At 45.7% G+C, this 19,683-nt stretch overlaps 1 protein-coding gene across 3 annotated transcripts in view; it reads right to left on the bottom strand.

The window, feature by feature from the left end:
• Window positions 1-19,683, bottom strand: part of FRMPD1 (FERM and PDZ domain containing 1) — an 88,945-nt gene that overhangs the window by 4,764 nt on the left and 64,498 nt on the right. For all 3 annotated transcript variants that reach the window (XM_078436669.2, XM_078436670.2, XM_078436668.2), the window contains exons 6-15: window positions 19,407-19,514; window positions 15,310-15,405; window positions 10,358-10,483; window positions 9,146-9,265; window positions 7,714-7,850; window positions 6,485-6,611; window positions 6,245-6,340; window positions 4,243-4,425; window positions 3,251-3,398; window positions 632-1,438 (exon numbers count right to left, since the gene is read on the bottom strand). In XM_078436669.2, the coding sequence (XP_078292795.2) occupies window positions 632-1,438; window positions 3,251-3,398; window positions 4,243-4,425; window positions 6,245-6,340; window positions 6,485-6,611; window positions 7,714-7,850; window positions 9,146-9,265; window positions 10,358-10,483; window positions 15,310-15,405; window positions 19,407-19,514 (1,948 nt within the window). The remainder of the gene's footprint in view (window positions 1-631; window positions 1,439-3,250; window positions 3,399-4,242; window positions 4,426-6,244; window positions 6,341-6,484; window positions 6,612-7,713; window positions 7,851-9,145; window positions 9,266-10,357; window positions 10,484-15,309; window positions 15,406-19,406; window positions 19,515-19,683) is intronic.

Raw genomic sequence — 19,683 nt, 5'->3', positions numbered from 1 at the left:
CTAGTGAGTGACTCACCATCAGTGTCTGCGTGCTATTCTCTTAATTTTTTCCCTTCAGTATATGGTGTGTGCAACTGTGTGTGTGTGTGTGTGTGTGTGCGCGCGCGCGCGCGCGCGTGTGTTCTGTAAGAATCTCACATCAACTCAGGAAGTCATTCTATGTGGAACTGGAAAGAAACATGACCAACAGATCCCTGGCCTTTTCTTACGTCTGAGTCCCTTAAGGGGCCACTAGCAGCCTATCAGGTTCTTCTTACTTCAAAGCTCCATTTAATATAGAGTCAGGGTCAATAATGACACAGCCACTTTGCCTCCGCTGAGGACTCCTGTCAAACCCTTTTCAATACAAATTCTGTCCATCTCACAAGGCCCAGCACATCTGCCACCTCTTCTGGGAAGCCTTTCCTGATTCCCATTGTTGAATTGGTGCCTCCCATCTCTGCTGGCCCACAGTTCCCCGAACCTCCCTTGTACCCCTGACTTGAAGTTATGACACATATAATTTGGTCCGCTGAGCCCGGGTGGGCCTTCTCAAACAAGGACAAGGAGCGTGCTTCAAGTTTGGTCCCTGCCCCTGCTGGGTATTCAGAAGCCGCCTGGAGTCTGTGCAGACCTGCTGGGGAGGGCTCACCTGAGAGGGCGTCTGGGGGTGTGAGCTTGTCGGCTGCGTCATAGTACTCCTCATCTGAGCTGCCATCCTCAAAGGCCAGAGGCAGGTGTGGGCCCAGGGCTTCCAGAGTGGAGCTGGGCTGGGCCTCCATCCAGCCCTGCTGACCCCAGGCTGCCAGGCCCCCACCCTGCCGGGAAGCTGTGCTCTCTGAGCTGTCGCTCTGGTGGCTGGCCAGGGAGACACTGGAGCACAGGCTATAGTAATCTGTCCGACTGTCCTCATATAGCCTGGGGTCCAGCCGGACCGCACTCAGTTCTGGTCCCCAACTGAAAGTCTCAGGAGCGGGACTCTCAGAAAACTCAGTCTTCTGGCATGGAGGGTTGGCTCTCTGGGCCAGGTCCAGGAGACAGAGGAAGCCACTGGTTTCAATACTGCTTCTCTCCTCTTGGCTGTTGGAATCACGACTCTCTGGGAAGCCCGGCGAGCTAGAGTGGAAGAAGCCAGACCTGCTGGAGGAGCAAGTGTCCAAGTCATCCTCTTCTAGGGCATCCATGGATTCACTGGAGCCACTGGTCCTGCAGCCTCGGCTCTCAGTGTTGGCTGAGTCGGATGCCTCGGACTCAGCACTATCTGTCATGCTGCTGGCCCCGGAGGTGCTCGGGCCCCTCCTGGCCACCTCAGGTGTGGGGCTGTCCCCAGGAGGCTGCTCCTCTTTTGTGAGTGGTCTGCAGGGGCCCAGCTTCAGCAGGTGTCTGTCGGAGAGAGGCTCCAGCACGCAGTCCACTTCAGAGGACTCCTCAGAGTCGCTGCACGCCCTGGATTCATAGCCTGTAACACAAGGGACACCGGGGGTTATATTCAGGGACTGGGAGAGGCTTGTGTCCTCCCACCCTTACCCTGCCTGCCCTCCAATTCTCCAGGGTGCCTTGCCCAGATCACGCTGTGCTGGCTGACACAGGACCTGTGGGCCTCCAGATTCCATGTTCTCCCCACACATCAGGGCTCCTTTCCCACATCTACCTGAACTGCCTAATGGGGACATTGTTACTTCTGAGGAGAGCTATGTGTTCATGGAAGCACGGAGGTATGTGGCTGGATTTCACTTTGCTACAGGCAGCATCACCTAGGTTTGCTAAGCCCCTCCTCAAATCCCAGCTCTGTCCTGTCTGGGCATCAAAATCAGATGGGGAATCATATTTTAAAAATAAAACAGATCCTTGGCCCTATCCCTGATATAATAAATCAAATATCTAGGGAGTGGGGGCTGAGAATCTGTATTCTTGGCAACTTTTTGTGGGATTCTGAGGTGGGTAGGCTGGCACCATTTTGAAGCCTGGCCTTGGGGACCCCCTGGTGCTATGGAGCTTTTAGGGAGGTGAAAACCCAGCTAGCCGCTGGTACTCAGGAAGGATTCATGGTAGGAAGGATTCATGGTTGGAAGGATGGGGGCATTGAGCCAGGCCTCCAATCTCTCTTCTACCATTAGCCTCCAGAATGATCTTTCTCAAAACTTCTCTCTGTTCACATCACACTCTACTTAAACCCCCTCCATGGCATCCTCTGCCTACAGGGAAGAGTCTAAGCTCTCCCACGGGTTAAGGCCTCTCACAGAGCTGCCCCAATTCCTCCTCAGCCTGGTCACCCCCTCACAGTGTGGCCCCAACCCCTCCTCAACAGCCTGGTCATCCCCTGAAGGCTTCACATGCTCCAGCCACTATAGAGAGCTTCAACAGATCATGACCTTGCCCTTGGTGTCATGCACCTGCCCCAGCAGTACTCCCTCCTGCCAGCAGACCTTCACAATTGCTGCCACTCTGCATTGTCTACCTGATTAGACTCTAAGGTATCATCCCATGTTCATAAACTGTGTTAAAACCAAAACAGCAAGTACCAAAAACTCATTACTTCCTAATTATTTTTTACTTTATCTTACTATCATCTGATCTCTCGAGATTATTTATGTCTATTTGATCCAAATGGAGGAATGCTATATAATGTTATGCTACTGAGTATCTCTTCCCATCTCCACATTCAGTGACATCATATTGATAGCCTGGAATTAGCTGTAGTGGGAGTGTTTCAACATTTATCAGCAAACCAGTGGGAAAATGCTGCATCAATAGTGCTGAAGCAAAAGCCTGATAGAAACTGGGAGCTGGCCTGGGAGACTGATCATCTTATCTGGCCTCCACTACCTCATTTCTTATATATGATTTTGACTCCCTTCTATATCCAGGTATCCCCTTTTTCTAAACATGTAAGGTTGAGAATTTCTATTATAATTCAAGAAAATGCAGAAGAGCACATACACATGGAATAAAAAACGGTCATCTATACTTTCTGAATAAATGAATGACATCTTTTTTGCCAGTAAATAAAGACAAAATACAGTGGATTTTGGAGACGATTTTAGGAAATACTACAGGGAATCGGAGACCTTCAATAGCCTATCTTGGCTTTCAGGGACTCTCAGATACATAGAGAAAACTCCATTTAGGACTTTAGAAAAATCAACTGTTCACCATTAAATAAATGGAAAAATAGCTCTCATCCACTTGGGTGGAAGTCTCAGTTCAACTCAATTCATCCCCTTCCCTTAAGGCTATGAAAAGGGCCTGCCCTTACTGGAGCAAGCCTCACCTTCTTCAGCAGATACCCGGTGCACCTGTTGTTTGTTTCCTGGCCAGAGGAAAATGGAGGTAACTGGGTCAACAAACAGCCTGTAGTACCCAGCAATCAGGCAGGCTAGGTCTTTTGCACTGTTGGATTCCAGCAGCAATGTCAGAACCTTTGAAGTTAAAGAGAGTTCTTAGATAAAGGGCCAAGGGATAGTGGCCTCAGTTTGAAGACTGACAACAAGGCCATGTGGGGCCAGTGAGAGATTCTGAGTAAATCCAGCCATGGCCCACAGGCAGGCCTCCTGGTATCTCATATTCTCACCTGCAAGACTTGAAATAAGCATACATGCACACATACACACAACCACACGTACATGTACACACACACTCACTTACACACAGTGGGTTCCTCCCATTCAATCTCTATGAGGTCTCCTGCCTCTTCATCCCCTAGTCCAGCCTCCCCATCCCAACAACCCCACCCCACCCTGACCATTCATACAGTGAGGCCCCTTCAAGACCTGACCTGGAAAATGAAAAGGAGAGCAAATGGAGAAGGAAGAAGAGGGTGATGAGAAAAATGAAGCACCACCCTTGAGCCCGTCAGAATTAAAGCAAAGGAAGGCAGGGTAAATGTAGGACCTTCCAGAGAGGCCCAGGAAGTACCCCGCATCATATATCCATTTTAATGGCTGCCACTCAAAACTCTTGGGCAGCCATTTGGGTCCCATACATGAGATAAAATCGTGTGGTACTCCCATCTAAGTTTCTGAACCCGTCAGGAAAGTATATAGTCCAAGCTCAGTTTACACACAAAAATTATCTTAGGACCCTCCCAAGAAAACACACCATGTTCATTATTTTCCTTTTGATGGTACAGGATGGACAACTCATCCTCTTAAGCAAATGCTGGATATTAGACTTTGTTAATATCTATACTCTCATAAACTACCCTAGAATGATTTAGCCCCAAATTACAGAAGTTGGATTCAAAATTTCTTCCCCATGCATTACCTTGACATCCTGAAGATACACTTTGACCATGCTCACTTTCTCAGACTCTTCTGTCAGCTCTACACGGCTGATGTTTGCAAACTCTGCCAGTGTGGACATGATGTTGAGTTTGCTACTGATAATTTGGCTAATCCCATACTTGGCTCCAACTAGCAGGGCAATGTAGGATTCTCTATCCTGTAACTGCATTAGGGTGGAAGAGGAATTAGTTTTCATTCACAAGCTAGTGAAAACACATTGCACATGTAAGACACGATATCCCTCTTGGCCAACTCCTTGATTTTGATTTCAGGTCCTCCCTCACCACCTCTTTCCTAGACTACTAAATTAGGCAATAGCCTAATCTGGGCCCCATTGACAGCTAAATTAAGTATAAATATATCTCCCATAAGACCCTTCCCAATAGAGAGCCAGACCATGGGGCTGTTACCTGTTCCACAAACACAACCTGTGCTTTCACACCCATGTGCCAATATTCATGCTGTGTCCCAGTGAAATCCTGACCCCTCTTTAAAAGAATCCATCAAAAAATAAAATAAAATAAAATAAAAAATAAATAAAAGACTCCATCAAAACCTACTGCCTATGGAAAACATCCGCTTGATCTGTCTCCTCAAGCCAGAGTAGTCCGTTTCCTCCATGTCGTTCCCACCCCACAGCCTCTGCACAGCTCTGATAGCACTGAGCTGTGACTTCTTACCATAATTATTTGTATTCAAGTGTTGTACTCATGTTAGGTTCCCTGGGAGTCCCTAGTGTCCAGCAAGCATCCTAAGCCAGTTCAATGTGGCTGGCTTCTCCCACTACCAGTTCTTACCTTAGGTAGGACAAGTAAAGGGAGACTGGGGACAGGAACTTGACAGCTGGGAGAGGATAGGATTGGCCCAGGGCCCATTGGCCCTTTAAGCCTTCCTTTCTGTGGATCTAGTCTCCTTTCCAACCTTTTGTCACCTACTCATACAAAGACTCAACTATTTTTCCCCTCCCCTATCAGATACTCTTCCTTTCTGTCAAAACATTGATTCCCTTTTTCTACCTACATTGTTAGGTCAGCAATCTGATTAATCTGACCCATCATTGTAAATGACTGAGAAGCACACCAAATATACTGAAAGGAGCTTTGTTTATACATATATATACATATATATATATATATATGTATATATATGTATGTATACGTGTATATATATGTATATGTATGTATATGTATATATAAGTACGTATACATTTATATATGTACATAAATCTCTAATTGGCAAATTGTGTGGTTTTGTGCTGGAGGGTTCTGGGGCTGCCTAAACAGTGCAGTGGGGGAGAGTTCCTGTGAGAGGCAGCCCACCAGTCACTGCTGAAAAGCACAGAGCACCAGGCCCAGGCTCCAAAAAGAAAGCTGGGGGAGGAATGAGTAACAAAGGAGAGGGCTCTTTTGCTTCTCTTTTCCCTTCTCAGATCCACCTGTAGTTCTTCCCTTATGAACAATCAGGGCCATAGCCTAGCAGTCAATCATACATTTTCATATTTCTTTCATGATTTCCAATTCTTCCACTTCGCCTTTATATACCCAAAGTGCCAGAGTAAACTCGTCCATTTCCCTCCCCTCAGAATGCCTTTCCTCCTTACTGAAATCTGGTCAATCCAACCTTCTCGCTTTTTCCTAATCCATCCTCCTTCCCATACTCAACCAGAAGCCAGCAGCGGTACCCTCTGTCTTCAAACTCCACAGCAGTAGTCCTGTGCCTTTCTCATGGCCTCTTTTGTCTGTTGGGTACTTTGTTTCATCGTTTGAGGGTGGAAATCAAGGTTTATTGAGTTCTGCCTCCCCCAGCATCTGCCAGAGGGCTGGCACCAAGCATGATACACACTCCCCAATGGTGTCATATTTCACTTCCCAAACAAATACCTGACAGGTCCTCAGGAATTTTAGGCCAAAAGATACACTGATCTTCAGAGGACCTCTAAATTCCCTTCTAAGAGTAGAGATCTGCATTTCTGTCATACGTACCATTAGAGTAGCATTAAAGATTTTTCCACCATACGTCTTGAGTTCCCCAAGGATCTGTAGATAATTTAAACGAAGCTGGGCAGCAGAAATAAGTTGCTTAAATAGGAGGAAACAAAGACTTAAATTAGAGTTATTCACTTGCCTAAAATCCACACAATGTTGAAAATGCTTTCCCTGAGGTTTCACAACAGACAGCTGGGGGAGGGGAAGGGTTGGTGTCATCAGAGGCCACAACATTACCTTCTGTCGGGGTTCCAGCAAATTCTGGTTCCTCTTCATGTGGAAGCTAATGGCTTTCTTGATGTCTTTGCCTTTCATGTTTCGGAGTAAAGTTGGAGATATAAAGTTCTCTATTCCCCAGTCCTTCCTGCCATGAGATATCGGAGACACCATTTTTACAGTGCACCCGGCTCTAATGAAGAGCATAATTACACTTCATTCAGGAACTTAGTGTTCCCAGAACACTGCAATTATGAGCCTCTTTCTCAACAGAAGAATCTACATGTATACATAAGTGTGTGTAAATATACATAAAATGCATTTATAACTTTATGTATTAAATATCATATATTTATATATATTTAATACGCATGCATTCTCTCCACAAAAATCCCAGCCATTCAGGAACTAAGCCCCACTTATCTTTCTGGGAGCTTGTTGCTTTTGGTGTGGTATGATACTCTGTTAATCAGAAGAGATCTCAATCTTTTTTTTTTTTTTACTATAATACATATCAGGAATACTGATCACATATGTATAATACATTCTCACACAGCACCTGTAAATCCTTGAGGTTATGCTTCAGAATGGTGCCAGCCTAACAGCCTCAAAATTCTCCAACAAACTGGATAAGAATACAGATCCTCAGGTCTCATTCCCTAGAGATTTAACCCAGTATTTCAGGAATAGGGTCAAGGATCTGTTTTATGTTTTAATTATGATTCCCCATTTGATTTTGATGCCCAGACAGGACACAGTTGAGATTTGGTGAATGGCTTAGCAAACCTGGGTGATGCTTCCCAGAGAAAAATGAAAACTTAGCCTATGAACCAGGACGTGTTGGAATCCCAGGACTTGAAACTGCTCTAATAGGAATATAATACCACACAACTGGTTCACACAAGATTAATTTCCAAGGCATTTCTGCCCTCAGAAGAGCTTTACACTGATGTTGTCAACGGATATCCCAAGACATTCTCTCAGGAACTGGGAATCTACAAAGGGATCCTGTGTCATTCTATCTGCAGTTGGCTTCTGCCCCCAAGTGCGCAGCCAGATTCTGACATCTGGGGGAGCTGGGCTGGGTCCGAGACAGTGGGGAGGGAAATGGATGGAAAGACAACAGACAGATGGGCAGGTTGGTGAGTATCATCTTTCTGTGGAATCTGGCCATCCTGGCCAGGAGCCAGCCAAGTTATAAATGCAGCCCAGCTGCTGTTGACGGCACGTAGAAGTCGCCTGCCACTCACTCTATGTACTTCAAAGAGATCTTCTGCGGCTGGGCACATGCGTAGATCCGCTCCTGGATGTGCAGGGCTGCGAGCCGGAGCGCAGAGCTACATTTCATTTCTACCGCAAAGCGCTCCTGGAGCACATCACTGCAGCTCTAGAAGAGATTACATCAGAGGAATTGGGAAACGAGAATACATGGATTGTGTTCCTAGTTCTTTCAGGTGAAAGGCTCTGAGACCCGGCTCTGCCAATTCTTGGCTATGTGACCTTGGTTGACTTACTAAGACTCTGAACATTGGTGTCTTCTCATTGCTAAATGCAGTCAAGTCTACCTTACGCTGTTTCTGTGAGGTTTAAATTAGATAACGTATGAAAGGAGGCATAAGGACACAGCATTACACAAATATAAACTAGTTTTGGTATTATTTGCTGCCATCATTTCTGTAAGATTTGGGCAAGTTAATTCATCTAGTTTGAGTTACCTCATTGGTACAATGGCAATACCTTGGAAATGATTCTTTTTTCATCAGCAGAAAAATGACATGATACATCTCACCCAAGCAGGCAAAGTAGGGGGAACACCAGGCTAAGGGTCAAGGAACCAATTTTTGGCTCTGCCATCAAATGCATGGCCTGGAAAAATCATGTGAGCTTCCCAAGACTCCTTTTCATTGTTTCTAAAATAAGGCTTTGAAGGGGAGCCTGGGTGGCTCAGTCAGTTGAGCATCCAACTCTTGATTTCGGCTCAGGTCATGATCTCACGGTTAATGGGATCAAGCCCTGTGTCAGGCTCTGTACTGACAGCACAGAGCCTGCTTAGGATGCTCTCTCTCCCCCATCTCTCTGCCTCTCCCCCATGCACACTCACTTTCCTTCTCAAAAATAAATAAACATTTTAAAAAACTAAATAAGGCTTTGAAGCACTAATGCCACTCGAAGCAATAAAAAACTGTAGCTCTAAATGTTAGTAGAAAATGTATCATCCACATTGAGGGCTAAGCCTAAATTTCATTAATACGTAGCAAATATCCTAAGACAGCAACTATTCTTTTTTTTTTTTTTTTTTTTTTTTTTAATTTTTTTTTCAACGTTTTTTATTTATTTTTGGGACACAGAGAGACAGAGCATGAACGCGGGAGGGGCAGAGACAGAGGGAGACACAGAATCGGAAACAGGCTCCAGGCTCCGAGCCATCAGCCCAGAGCCTGACGCGGGGCTCGAACTCACGGACCGCGAGATCATGACCTGGCTGAAGTCGGACGCTTAACCGACTGCGCCACCCAGGCGCCCCAAGACAGCAACTATTCTGAAGGATAATCAAGCCTATTCTTCAGATAGATAATCCCTACCAGGGAGTTGCTTAACTGCCTTAAGCTCATGTTCAAAATCACCCAATGTGCCATCTTTGAGAAAAACCACTGTTATTTTAGGAAGGGCAGATCCAGTCACCTGCAGGTAGAGGTATTCAAAGGCCACAGGATCTTCTTTCAGGAGGTCCAGGGGGTCCTTGGGAACAAAACACACCCTGAAGAGGCAGCGGTAGTCATGTGACTCCTCCCTTTCTACCACCTGCAATGGGTAAGGGACATAGTTAATCCTCTAACTGCCTTTGTTCTCACAGCTATTCCACAAAGTAACTTAAAAAAAAAAAAAAAAAAGGAGATAATGAAAGTCCTCAGAGATTTCAATTTTAGTGTTTCCCAAAACAGCTGCAGACCTTTGCTCTTGACTTTCCCATGGGTATAAAATGTAAAAGGCTCAAAAGAACAAAGTTTCCCACTGACCCCATCAAATTGTTCTCCTTTCCAAAAGAAATCTACTTCCAGTCTCCTATATGCCCCTTCAGAGACTGTGTGTGTGTGTGTGTGTGTGTGTGTGTGTTTCTATATATGTGTATTATTTTATTTTCCACAAATAATAGTATAGTATACATTGTTTTATTATGCACCTCACTTTTTTTCCTACTTCAACTATCTTGGGGATTTCATTTGATTTTCTTTTTCAATGCTAATGGAACAGACATGTTAAAAAGTTGGTATGACAAATCACTGAAAGGCTGAAAGACTGATTGGTACAGACAGACTATGCCCTGCCAATCCATCAGGGACCAGCTTAGGGGTAAGTCTCAGAAAAAGGGCTTACACCCAGTAAGAAATGCTTCTCTGACTTTTCAAAGATCATCAGAGCTGGAAGCAAAAGATGGGGCTCTATTGGTTTCATTACCTTGAGTAAGTCACCTTATCTTCTTTTTTAAGTTTATTTATTCATTTCAAGAAAGACAGAGAGAGCAAATGGGGGATGGGCCAAGAGAGAGGGAGAGACAGAATCCCAAGCAGGCTCCACACTGTCAGAGCAGAGCCCAGTGCTGTGCTCAAACTCACAAACCAGGAGATCATGACTGGAGCCGAAACTGAGTCAGATGCTGAACTGAGTGAGCCACCCAGGTACCCCAGTCATCTTATCTTTCTAAGTCACTATCTCCACATCTGCAAAATGGGACCCCACATACTTCATATGAAAATCAGTCCTGATTTTTGCCCTGTTATCCCCAGGCTGAGTGAAGGCATGAGAAAGTGCTGATGTGCTGGGCCCTATCCCAAAGATTCTGGCTGAGTTGTGTAGCTTGCCCAGCCCGGCTCTCTTCACAAGGAGCAGGTATACCTGCTGGATAAGTTCCTCCTCATGCAGTAGGTGCAGCCGTGAGATGTTGTACTGCTCTTCCAGGGCCAGTGCAAAGTACTCCATGCTTCGGATGGACAGCTTCTCCTTCACAGTGAGGATGATGTCCTGCCAGGCACAGAGAGACATAAGAGTCACCCAAAGAGCAGGCTGGCCGTCGTGCTCAGGCACAGAGCAGGGAGGACCTCCTTGACCTTTTCTCTGCCCCTTGGTGCAGCTGGGGAGAAAAAAAGCCTGTGCTGGCTGGGTCCACTGCCAACTCAGGCAGCTGAATCTTCCCAGGCTACATAAGGGACTTCTCATCACCCCTCATGGCCCTACACCCACTGCTCCCCTCTCTTCGGGGCTCCAGCACATCCATACAGTCATCCTCTCTTGTCTCTTGGAAGGCTGAAGCCATGTGCTGGAGGCTCATGCCTCTCTTCAAGGTCTCTGGATTCATACTCTCGCTGGAGTCTGCATTTCCAACTGCTAACCAGACAGAATCCCACCACCTACCCAGCTCTGCAACTGGGAAATCAATCTAACATTTCTGAACCTCAATTTCTTCCTGCAAAATGGATAATGATGCCTCTGTCTCAGAGTGGCTGGTAGGGTGGAATGATAATTACTGCTGAGCCATTAGAGTTGCCATGCCACATTCCTCTCCTACATTCACTACAGTGGCCCTATGTTATCACAAGGTCTTTGCTACCACAAGGCATTCACACATGCTGTTCCCTCTGCCTGGCACACTTTTCCCATCACTCCTCACAAAGCTGTTTCCCTCTCCTTGGAGATGCCTTCTCTGGTCACTGTATCTAAATATGATTGACCCTTCCCTTCTCTGTCCCAAGATCCTGTTTATTTCCCTCATCAATATTTAATATTTGCTTCAATAACAGCTATGTTCTTTAGTAAGAGACAGTATAATAAAGTTAAGTGAATGGGTTCTAGACCCATACCACCACTACCAGTTGTGTGTCCCTGGTTAAATTCTTTATTCTGCCTGAATGGTACCTAGCAGATGGCAAGTGTTCAGTACCTGCTAGCCGCTAATATGTGTTTTCTTGTTTACTGTCTTTCACCCACTAGATGGTAAACTCCTTAGAATATGAACCCTGCCTCTCTTGTGCTCCACTAGATCTCCAAAGCCTGGGATTCAGTAATGTTCAATAAACCTTTACTCAATGAATCAATAATCATCACAGACTCATTAGAGATGTCCCGCCAAAAGCTCAGGTTTAGTAAGTGCCAAAACTTCAGGTGCTACCTGCTAGTCTGAATCCTCTTTCTACTTGCTCCATCACCCTCCATAACTCACCAGTGAGACCAAGTCCTGAATAATCCATCTAACTCAACATTAATCTAATGCCTGCTTTGCACTGGCCTCGATGGAGAGGCCGTCTCTTGACTCTGTCTCCCTCTCCATCCTCCAGTGTCTACTGTGCCTTGAGCTCACACATTTCTCCACCTTGCAGAGTGGTATGCTAGTGATCACCTTACTATCCATCTGACCTCCACCTTGCATCTAGAGCAGAGGTCGGCAAATCACAGCCCATAGGTCAAATCCAGCCCCCTGCTTGGTTTTGTAATTAAAGTTATATGGGAACACAGCCATGTCTGTTTGCTACAATGGCAGAGTTGAGGAACTGTGACAGAGACCCTACAGCCTGTAAAACCTAAAATATTTACATTTTGGCCTTTTACAGAAAAAGTTTGCTGACCCCTGATCTACAGGAAGTTGTCTAAACCTTGTGCTGTGTACTGATTATGCTCTCTTGCTCAAGAATATTCAGGGATACCCTCCCCCACCCCATGGCCCACTAGGCCAAATCCAAACTCCTCAGCTTAATATTCAAAGCTCTCCAGTATCGGGTGCCAATCCACGTCTCCCACTTGATCTTCTGCTGCCTCTTCCAATGCACTCTGCTCACAAGCCCTGTCCTCTTGTCCAAAGTTCCCAACTTTGGGTCTTTGTAGATGCCATTCCCCATTCCCCGTGGATGCTGTCTTCACACACCGCTCATGGCCTATTCCTGTCAAAAGTCTGTCTATCTTTCCAAGTCAGCCTCCCTGGAGGTTTTTCCTTGCCCTCCAGCTGGCAGGTCTCTGTGCCCTGCAGCCTTACCACACCATTTAAAAAAAAATTTTTTTTTTAATGTTTTTATTTATTTTTGAAGGAGAGAGAGAGAGACAGAGCATGAACGGGGGAGGAACAGAGAGAGAGGAAGACATAGAATTCAAAGCAAGCTCCAGGCTCTAAGCTGTCAGCACAGAGCCCGATGTGGGGATCAAACCCACGAACCTAAGAGATCATGACCTAAGCCAAAGTCGGACGCTTAGCCGACTGAGCCACCCAGGTGCCCCTACCACACCATTTTTATGTCCCACTGTCATGACCCTGAGCACACTGCACCTGCCTCGGTTTACACTGAGTTAGCCCCAGGTCTCCTCTCCTCCCCGCCCCCCCCCCCCCAGGCCCCACGCCATGTCTCTGGGCTCCTTTTGGGTGTGACACTGAGGAATTTGTTTCTTCATCCCTGACAGCTCTTCTGGCACACAAATGTTCACTGGGTTGAATGATATATTATTTTTCTAGACTTAGAGAAAGTGGGTTTTCTAAGGTAAAAGCTTTGCTCCCCTTTGTAAGGGAGCCAGGAAGAAAAGTTCATGTCAATCATGAATTGACAGTAAATTTTTTTTTTTTTTTTGACCCACAGGATTTGTTTGTATCTTCCCTCAAGCCTCTCTGTCATAAAGAACTAAAAGACTTGCTTTTAAAATTTTGGTTACTACAGAGAAAGTAAAATTAACCAGTATTCTACCAGCTAAATCCTTGCTCATTTCCCCAACTCTGTCTACCTATCATCTTGGATCTAATTCCTTTGTGGTGTGTGCTTTTATTATAAATCATCTCAAAGTCTTTTTGGCCACCAAAGCGGGGCTCACTCTAAATAAATCATTCTCTTCCATTCCAGTGCACTTCTTTTAATGTTTATTTATTTATTTATTTTGAGAGAGAAAGACAGAGAGAGAGAATCCCGAGCAGGCTTCATGCTGTCAGCACGGAGCCCAATGCGAGGTTCGATCCCATGAACCATGAGATCATGACCCGAGCTGAAATCAAGAGTTGGACGCTTAACCAAGGGAGCCACCCAGGCACCCGATTCCAATGCTTTTTTTTTTTTAATGTTTTTATTTATTTTTGAAGGAGAGAGAGACAGAGCATGAGTGGGGAGGAGCAGAGAGAGAGGGAGACACAGAATTCTAAGCAGGCTCCAGGCTCTAAGCTGTCAGCACAGAGCCCGATGCGGGGCTCGAACTCACGAATTGTGAGATCATGACCTGAGCCAAAGTCGGACACTAAACCGACTGAGCCACCAAGGCGCACCCCCACCCCCCCCGCCACTCCAATGCTTTTAGATCAAAGATGACAGGAGTAGAAACCTTGTCTAATTCGTTTGCAAAACTTTGGTGCAGAATGGTAGTGTGGCAAGCTTTGATGCAGGGTTCAGAAATAGACCAAGTTTGAAGCCAGTTATGAGCTAGTTGACCCTGACAATTTGGGCATCTCTTGGGCCTGTGTTATCATGTGCAAAATGGGGATAATACTCATCACTTTACAACGTTACTGGAGGCATTAAAGGAGACAGTACACAAGGAAGTGCCCAGGAAAGCAGACATGTGGTAAACACTTAACAAATCCATTCCTCCCTCCTCTTCCTCCTCTGAGTCTGGTCTTCCCCAGTGCAGAGAGGCTTTCTCCAGCTTCTCCTCAGTCATGCTGAGGCAAGAATTGGATAGGGCATTTGGAGCAGCTCTAGGAATTGCCAAAGGAAGGTGACAGAGAGGAACACTGGCTGTATGCACATATGTGTGCATGGGGGGGGGGTACCTGTGTGTGAGTGTGTGTGTACGTGTGTATGTCTTGGCTACTGTATGTATAGCTGCCCACCTGAACCCCTTTGTCTGCTTCTTCACTGGAGCCTCACTCTAACACCATTTACTCTCTTGTTCAGAAACTGTTGTGCCATCCCTTACTCTCTATGAATGTCACTCAACGCCGTCCCCAGCCAGCCTGCGCCCTCTCTCACTCCTCCTAAAAGAAAATGGCCTGTGGTCCAGTGTCATTGGATAGATTACTACTTCCTGGGCAATGCCTGTCTTATTGGCTCTCTGCATTAGTACATGTGCATTAGTACCCCCAACCCCTGCCAACAGTCGTGTCCCCACCTTCCCTTACTGAATTCTTGACTGCCCTTCAAAGCTTAGCTCAGGTCCAGCTGTTTTTTTGCAAAGTCTTCTCTGACAGGAAGGAGCAGATGGTGCTCTTTCCCTTGCAAGCAGAGTACTTCCTTGTCCCTCTCTTTGCAGACCTTATTTCATCCTGCCGGGGACCTGGGAGCTCCTTGAATGTCCAACCTCCCTCAACTAGACTACAAGCTTCTGGAAGACAAAACCACACTTTACCTAGTCTGTACACCTCTCCCCTGCCCCCCCCCCCCCAGAGCACCTCCTCCCACCCATCCTCATACGGAGGAGCCTGTCAAAAAGAAGTTGAACTGACTTCACCCCAGAACAGAATATGCAGACTCTTGGGCCCACTCTGACATACTGCTTGAGTCTTTGCCTGCACTAGTCTTTTGGGTAGCAAATGGGGTCACATACAAGAGGCAGGGAGCCCAGTGGTTAAGGGTGAAGGTTTACAAGTTGTAATAGGACCTTGGGTTCATCCCTCTGATCCCGGATTTCCTCCCCTGGAAGATAGTGATAAAAATACATCTTGCTGGGTAGTTGTACAACTAATGAGATAACACGGTGCTTGGCTTATTATAGGTGCCCAGACCGTGACGGTTGTAAGAGCACCAAGACAGCTTCAGGGCAAGATGCCCGGGGGTCCTGGGAGCCAGCAAATTCTCCTTGGGAAAAAGACTCAGATTTACTCTAAATACCTTCACAGTTGTGTTTGCCTCAAACTTGAAAGCTTTGGTCTGTCCATTCTCCAAGTACAGCTTGAGCACGTTGGGCATACACAGCAGAGAATTACCCTAGAAAACACAAAAGTAGTGTTGAAACTGGCCCTTCCTCTCCCCTGGGTGTGACTAGTCCTCAGCTCCCCTGGCCCTGCTTGGTGCAGAGAGCAGGATCCTCCCTAGCCTCCTCACCAGGATGTGGGCTGCTTCTTGGCATTTGGAGACTTCTCCAATGGACCAGGTCTATGTCACACAGAGACAGGCACGCTTCGTTCACTAGAAGTGTCAGACGTGAGAGGGTGGAGAGGAGTGAGCCCTGCCGTGAGCACACTGATGGCACTGCATGAGCCTGAATAAGGCCCCACCGCCATCAGCTGCCACTTCAGTATCTTTGGTTGCTAGCCTTATGGGATACAGCTTAATAAGTCAGATGACAAGCATGCACACTCTCCAAGACAGCCTTCCCTTGGGGGAGCTGGGGGGCTGAATGGGGTGGGAAACTACCTCAGAGTGCCCCCCCCATTTTCCTGCTGCATTCCCAAAGGGCAGAGGGCTGCTCCCCACCTTCACTCATCCCAACCATCGCCCAGGACTTGCAGAATCTCCCAAGGGATTCTGCCACACCTGGAGGGTTGTTTTTAGGAAGGAGGCACAGGAATAATCTGTGTTTGGTAACCCCAAGCCAGCCAGAATCCCTGCAGTGGGACAAGGCAAGGGAATGATCCCTTTGGGCTCAAGAATCCCCCCAGGACTAGCTAGTCTCATAAAAAAGGGACATCTGAGTGTTTAGCTGTAAATAAAGAGGGCCCTTGGGGTTGGTGTCCTTCCAGAATCAGTGAGCAAGCAGTTCTAGAGTCCCTAAGATCTGAGCTAAAATTGCTCCCAGGTATAATCTCTGCAAAGAGTTTGGGTATAAAGCCCACCCGGGTAGAGAAGCTTATCATCTTTTTGCAAAACAAAACAAAACAAAACAAAACATCCCAAAAAACTGACAGTCTACTTCAGAGGAGAATTATGTATCTTCTGAATATAAGGGCACTTGTATCTTTTAGGTAAGACGCACACTCATCAGTCTCTATAACTTTAAAAAAGACACAGTATTTTTATGGAGGAAAAAGAGATGAGTTCAGATCCCCATGCTGTGTCACAATCAGGGAGGAGGGATTTCGGGTGTTTAGGATGACCTTCACTTCGGATTTCCCAAGGGCAAAATTTCTTCCTTGAGATTTTATTATTTGGCACTTACAAAAAATACCTCCATAACAGCATCACATAACTACCACCATTTACTTTTCTCTAAGGTTTCTTTCCATTTTTATCTATACCTGTAAATCAGTTTTAGAGAGCTGCAGTAACGGAACATGCACAGTTTCTATTTTCACTTTTTATTCAACACGTATTTCATATACACTTTTTTTTTAAAAATATTTTTATTTATTTTTGAGCAAGGGAGGGGCAGAGAGAGAGGGAGATACAGAATCTGAGCAAGGCTCCAGGCTCTGAGCTGTCAGCACAGAGCCTGATGCGGGGCTTGAACTCACAGACCGTGAGATCATGACCTGAGCTGAAGTCAGACGCTCAACCGACTGAGCCACCCAGGTGCCCCTCATATACACTTTTTAATGTGGGTTTAATGTTTATCATTTTAATGGACTTAAAATCTTCTATTGATTTGAAATACCAGAATTGATTGAACCATTCCTCGGCCCTAGACATTTAACATTCTTTTCAATTTTTTTCTATTTTCTATTGTATTTATTTGTTAAAAAAATTTTTTTTAATGTTTATTCATTTTTGAGAGAGAGAGAGAGAGAGAGCATGAGAGGGGAAGGGGCAGACAGAGAGAGGGAGACACAGAATCTGAAGCAGGCTCCAGGCTCTGAGCTGTTACCACAGAGCCCGACGCGGGGCTTGAACCCACAGACTGGACTGCAAGATCATGACCTGAGCTGAAGTCAGACACTTAACCAAATGAGCCACCGAGGCGTCCCTAATTTTTTTTTCTATTTTAAATATCAGTACTATAGATATCTTTAAACACATGGATTTTAATTTGAATTATTTTATAGACTAAAGTAATAGCAATGTGAACCTTTGGCCACTTTTTATGGCATTCATTATGCTTTGTTTTTTCCCCCCACACAAAAAAGATGAAACCAATGTACAAAGCTACCAGTTAGTGCATGACTGTGGCTACTTTCTCAGCATCAGGACTTCCATTTTTTTTTTCTTTATTTGTCAAACCTGTCCACACCTGGTCTTAACCGTTAGCAAAGTTAAGCATTTTGCAAATGTTAGCTGACTATTTAAAATTTTTCTGGTGTCTTATCCTGCTTTCAGGAGGAAAGGTTAACAACCAATTTTATCATCTTTTAAACATTTGAAAGGATGAGTAGGTAGGTCACAGTGATGAACTCTCACTGGTTTTGCTATCTCTGCCTTACGTGGCTGATACAGAAACTTGGCGCCCTGACCCGCAAGTCTCCCCGGAGACACCTTTTTAGAACCCTCTTTCTCTAAACTCCCACCCTTACCAAAATTCTGAACCAGTTTTTGTAGCCAGTTCGGGTCAAACCTGTCTGTACCTGGTCTTCTCACAATACCAGCAAGCAGGGAACGTGAGCCATTTTAACACAGGATCCAGGTGATCGGGTTCACATCCACAGAACCTTTATTCTCTACCTGTCCTGTGAACTGGTTCTAGCCTCTACTTCTCATCACTGTGTATTACTCCTAAAAAATACACACTGAATCTAAATTTAATTTGCTAGAGAGGTTCAATCCATTTCCACCAGCATGGACACACAGAGGGGCGCCTGGATGGCTCAGTCGGTTAAGTGCCTGACTTCAGTTCAGGTCATGATCTCACTGCTTGTGAGTTTGAGCCCCGCATCAGGCTCTGGGGCCACAGCTCAGAGCCTGGAGCCTGCTTCGGATTCTGTGTCTCCTTCTCTCTGCCCCTCCCCCACTCATGCTCTGTCTCTCTTTCTCTCAAAAACAAACATTAAAATTTTTTTTTAAAAACCACACACACAGAGATAAAAAATGGCTGCGTGACAGGATCTCAGGCCTTTTCTAATGCCTGAGGCCTCCCACTGGCCCCTTCATGAACAAATCCACCTTCCACTCTCAGGTCTAATAAAGGTGTGGTCTGTTAAGTAGCAGGCAAGGTAGAAAATAAGTGTTCTGCAGAGGTGAACCAGTTCACCCGGAACCCTTTGTTAAAATGGCCACCCCTCTCCATGTGCAGATCTCTATGGTGAGAAGACCAGAAAAGGACAAGCTCTGACTTGAAAGTTTCAAAATCTAATATTGATTGCTGAATGCAGAATGGCAATAGTTTCAGGCCATTGGGAAGAAAATGTGTAAACTATGAATAAGTCTTTTATCCAACAGCCCACATTAAAAACATAAACTCCACCAATATTTTTCCTTTACAAATTTGTCCTCCCCTAATCCTGGATCTCTCCGTATCAAAAAGGACTAGATGGTATGTTAGAATGGAAAATAAAAGGACTGAAGTCACACAGACCTGGGCTCTTATATCTTCTTGCTATGTGATCTGAGAGGTTAATTGTCTTAAACTCTCTCAGCTTCTGCTTCCTCTTGTGTTAAAATACCTCCCTTGCAGGGTATTGTGATGACCAAGGATTATGTATCCAAAAAGTTTAGATTCACATAATAGAAATTAAACACATAATGGGCTCTTGGGGGAAAAGAAAGCCAATCAATCCCCACCACTACCATCACTACTATCAATATCAACCTTTAGAGGGAACACTAAGTTTGAAGGTTCAAAATAAGAAATTAGTATTTGCAATCTGTTGACATTTCATGGGAAGAGAATGGAGTCACAGAACAAAAGAAAGCCACACCCAGTGCTTCTCTCCCTGGCTCTCCCTGTCCGTGGTCTGCAGGCATCTTACTGAGGGTGCTCAGAACCTCTAGCAAACCCACTGCACTCCCCTGGTATCCTCTCTGGGCTGCAAGATTCCAGAGTCTCAAGGAGGTAGGTGCCAGGAGGTAGCTCACCAGCTTCATGCAGAGTAATTTCAACCCCCTAACTAGTGACGCACCTGGCTGTGTCCACTGACAAGCACTTCCTCAGCAAAGTGCACCTTCACAGGGTTGGTCTTTAGCCGAGCTCTCTTCTCCTCAGTCAGGAAGGATGACTTGGGGACTCCCTGCAAAACATTAACATGACACATTTTAGAACAGGACTTTTGTAAAAGTCATTACACGTCTTCTCATTTCTTAAAAACAAAAGCAAAACCTCTGACAGCTGGTGAGGACTCAATGAAAACCCACACAGAAGGACAGCATCTCACCAAAGAACTCTTTTCATAAAGTCTA

Source organism: Panthera onca, chromosome D4 (assembly GCF_046562875.1).
Source record: "Panthera onca isolate mPanOnc1 chromosome D4, mPanOnc1 haplotype 2, whole genome shotgun sequence".
Classification (NCBI taxonomy): domain Eukaryota; kingdom Metazoa; phylum Chordata; class Mammalia; order Carnivora; family Felidae; genus Panthera; species Panthera onca.
The sequence above is the reverse complement of the archived record's forward strand: the minus strand, read 5'-3'. Positions and strand labels throughout refer to the sequence as shown.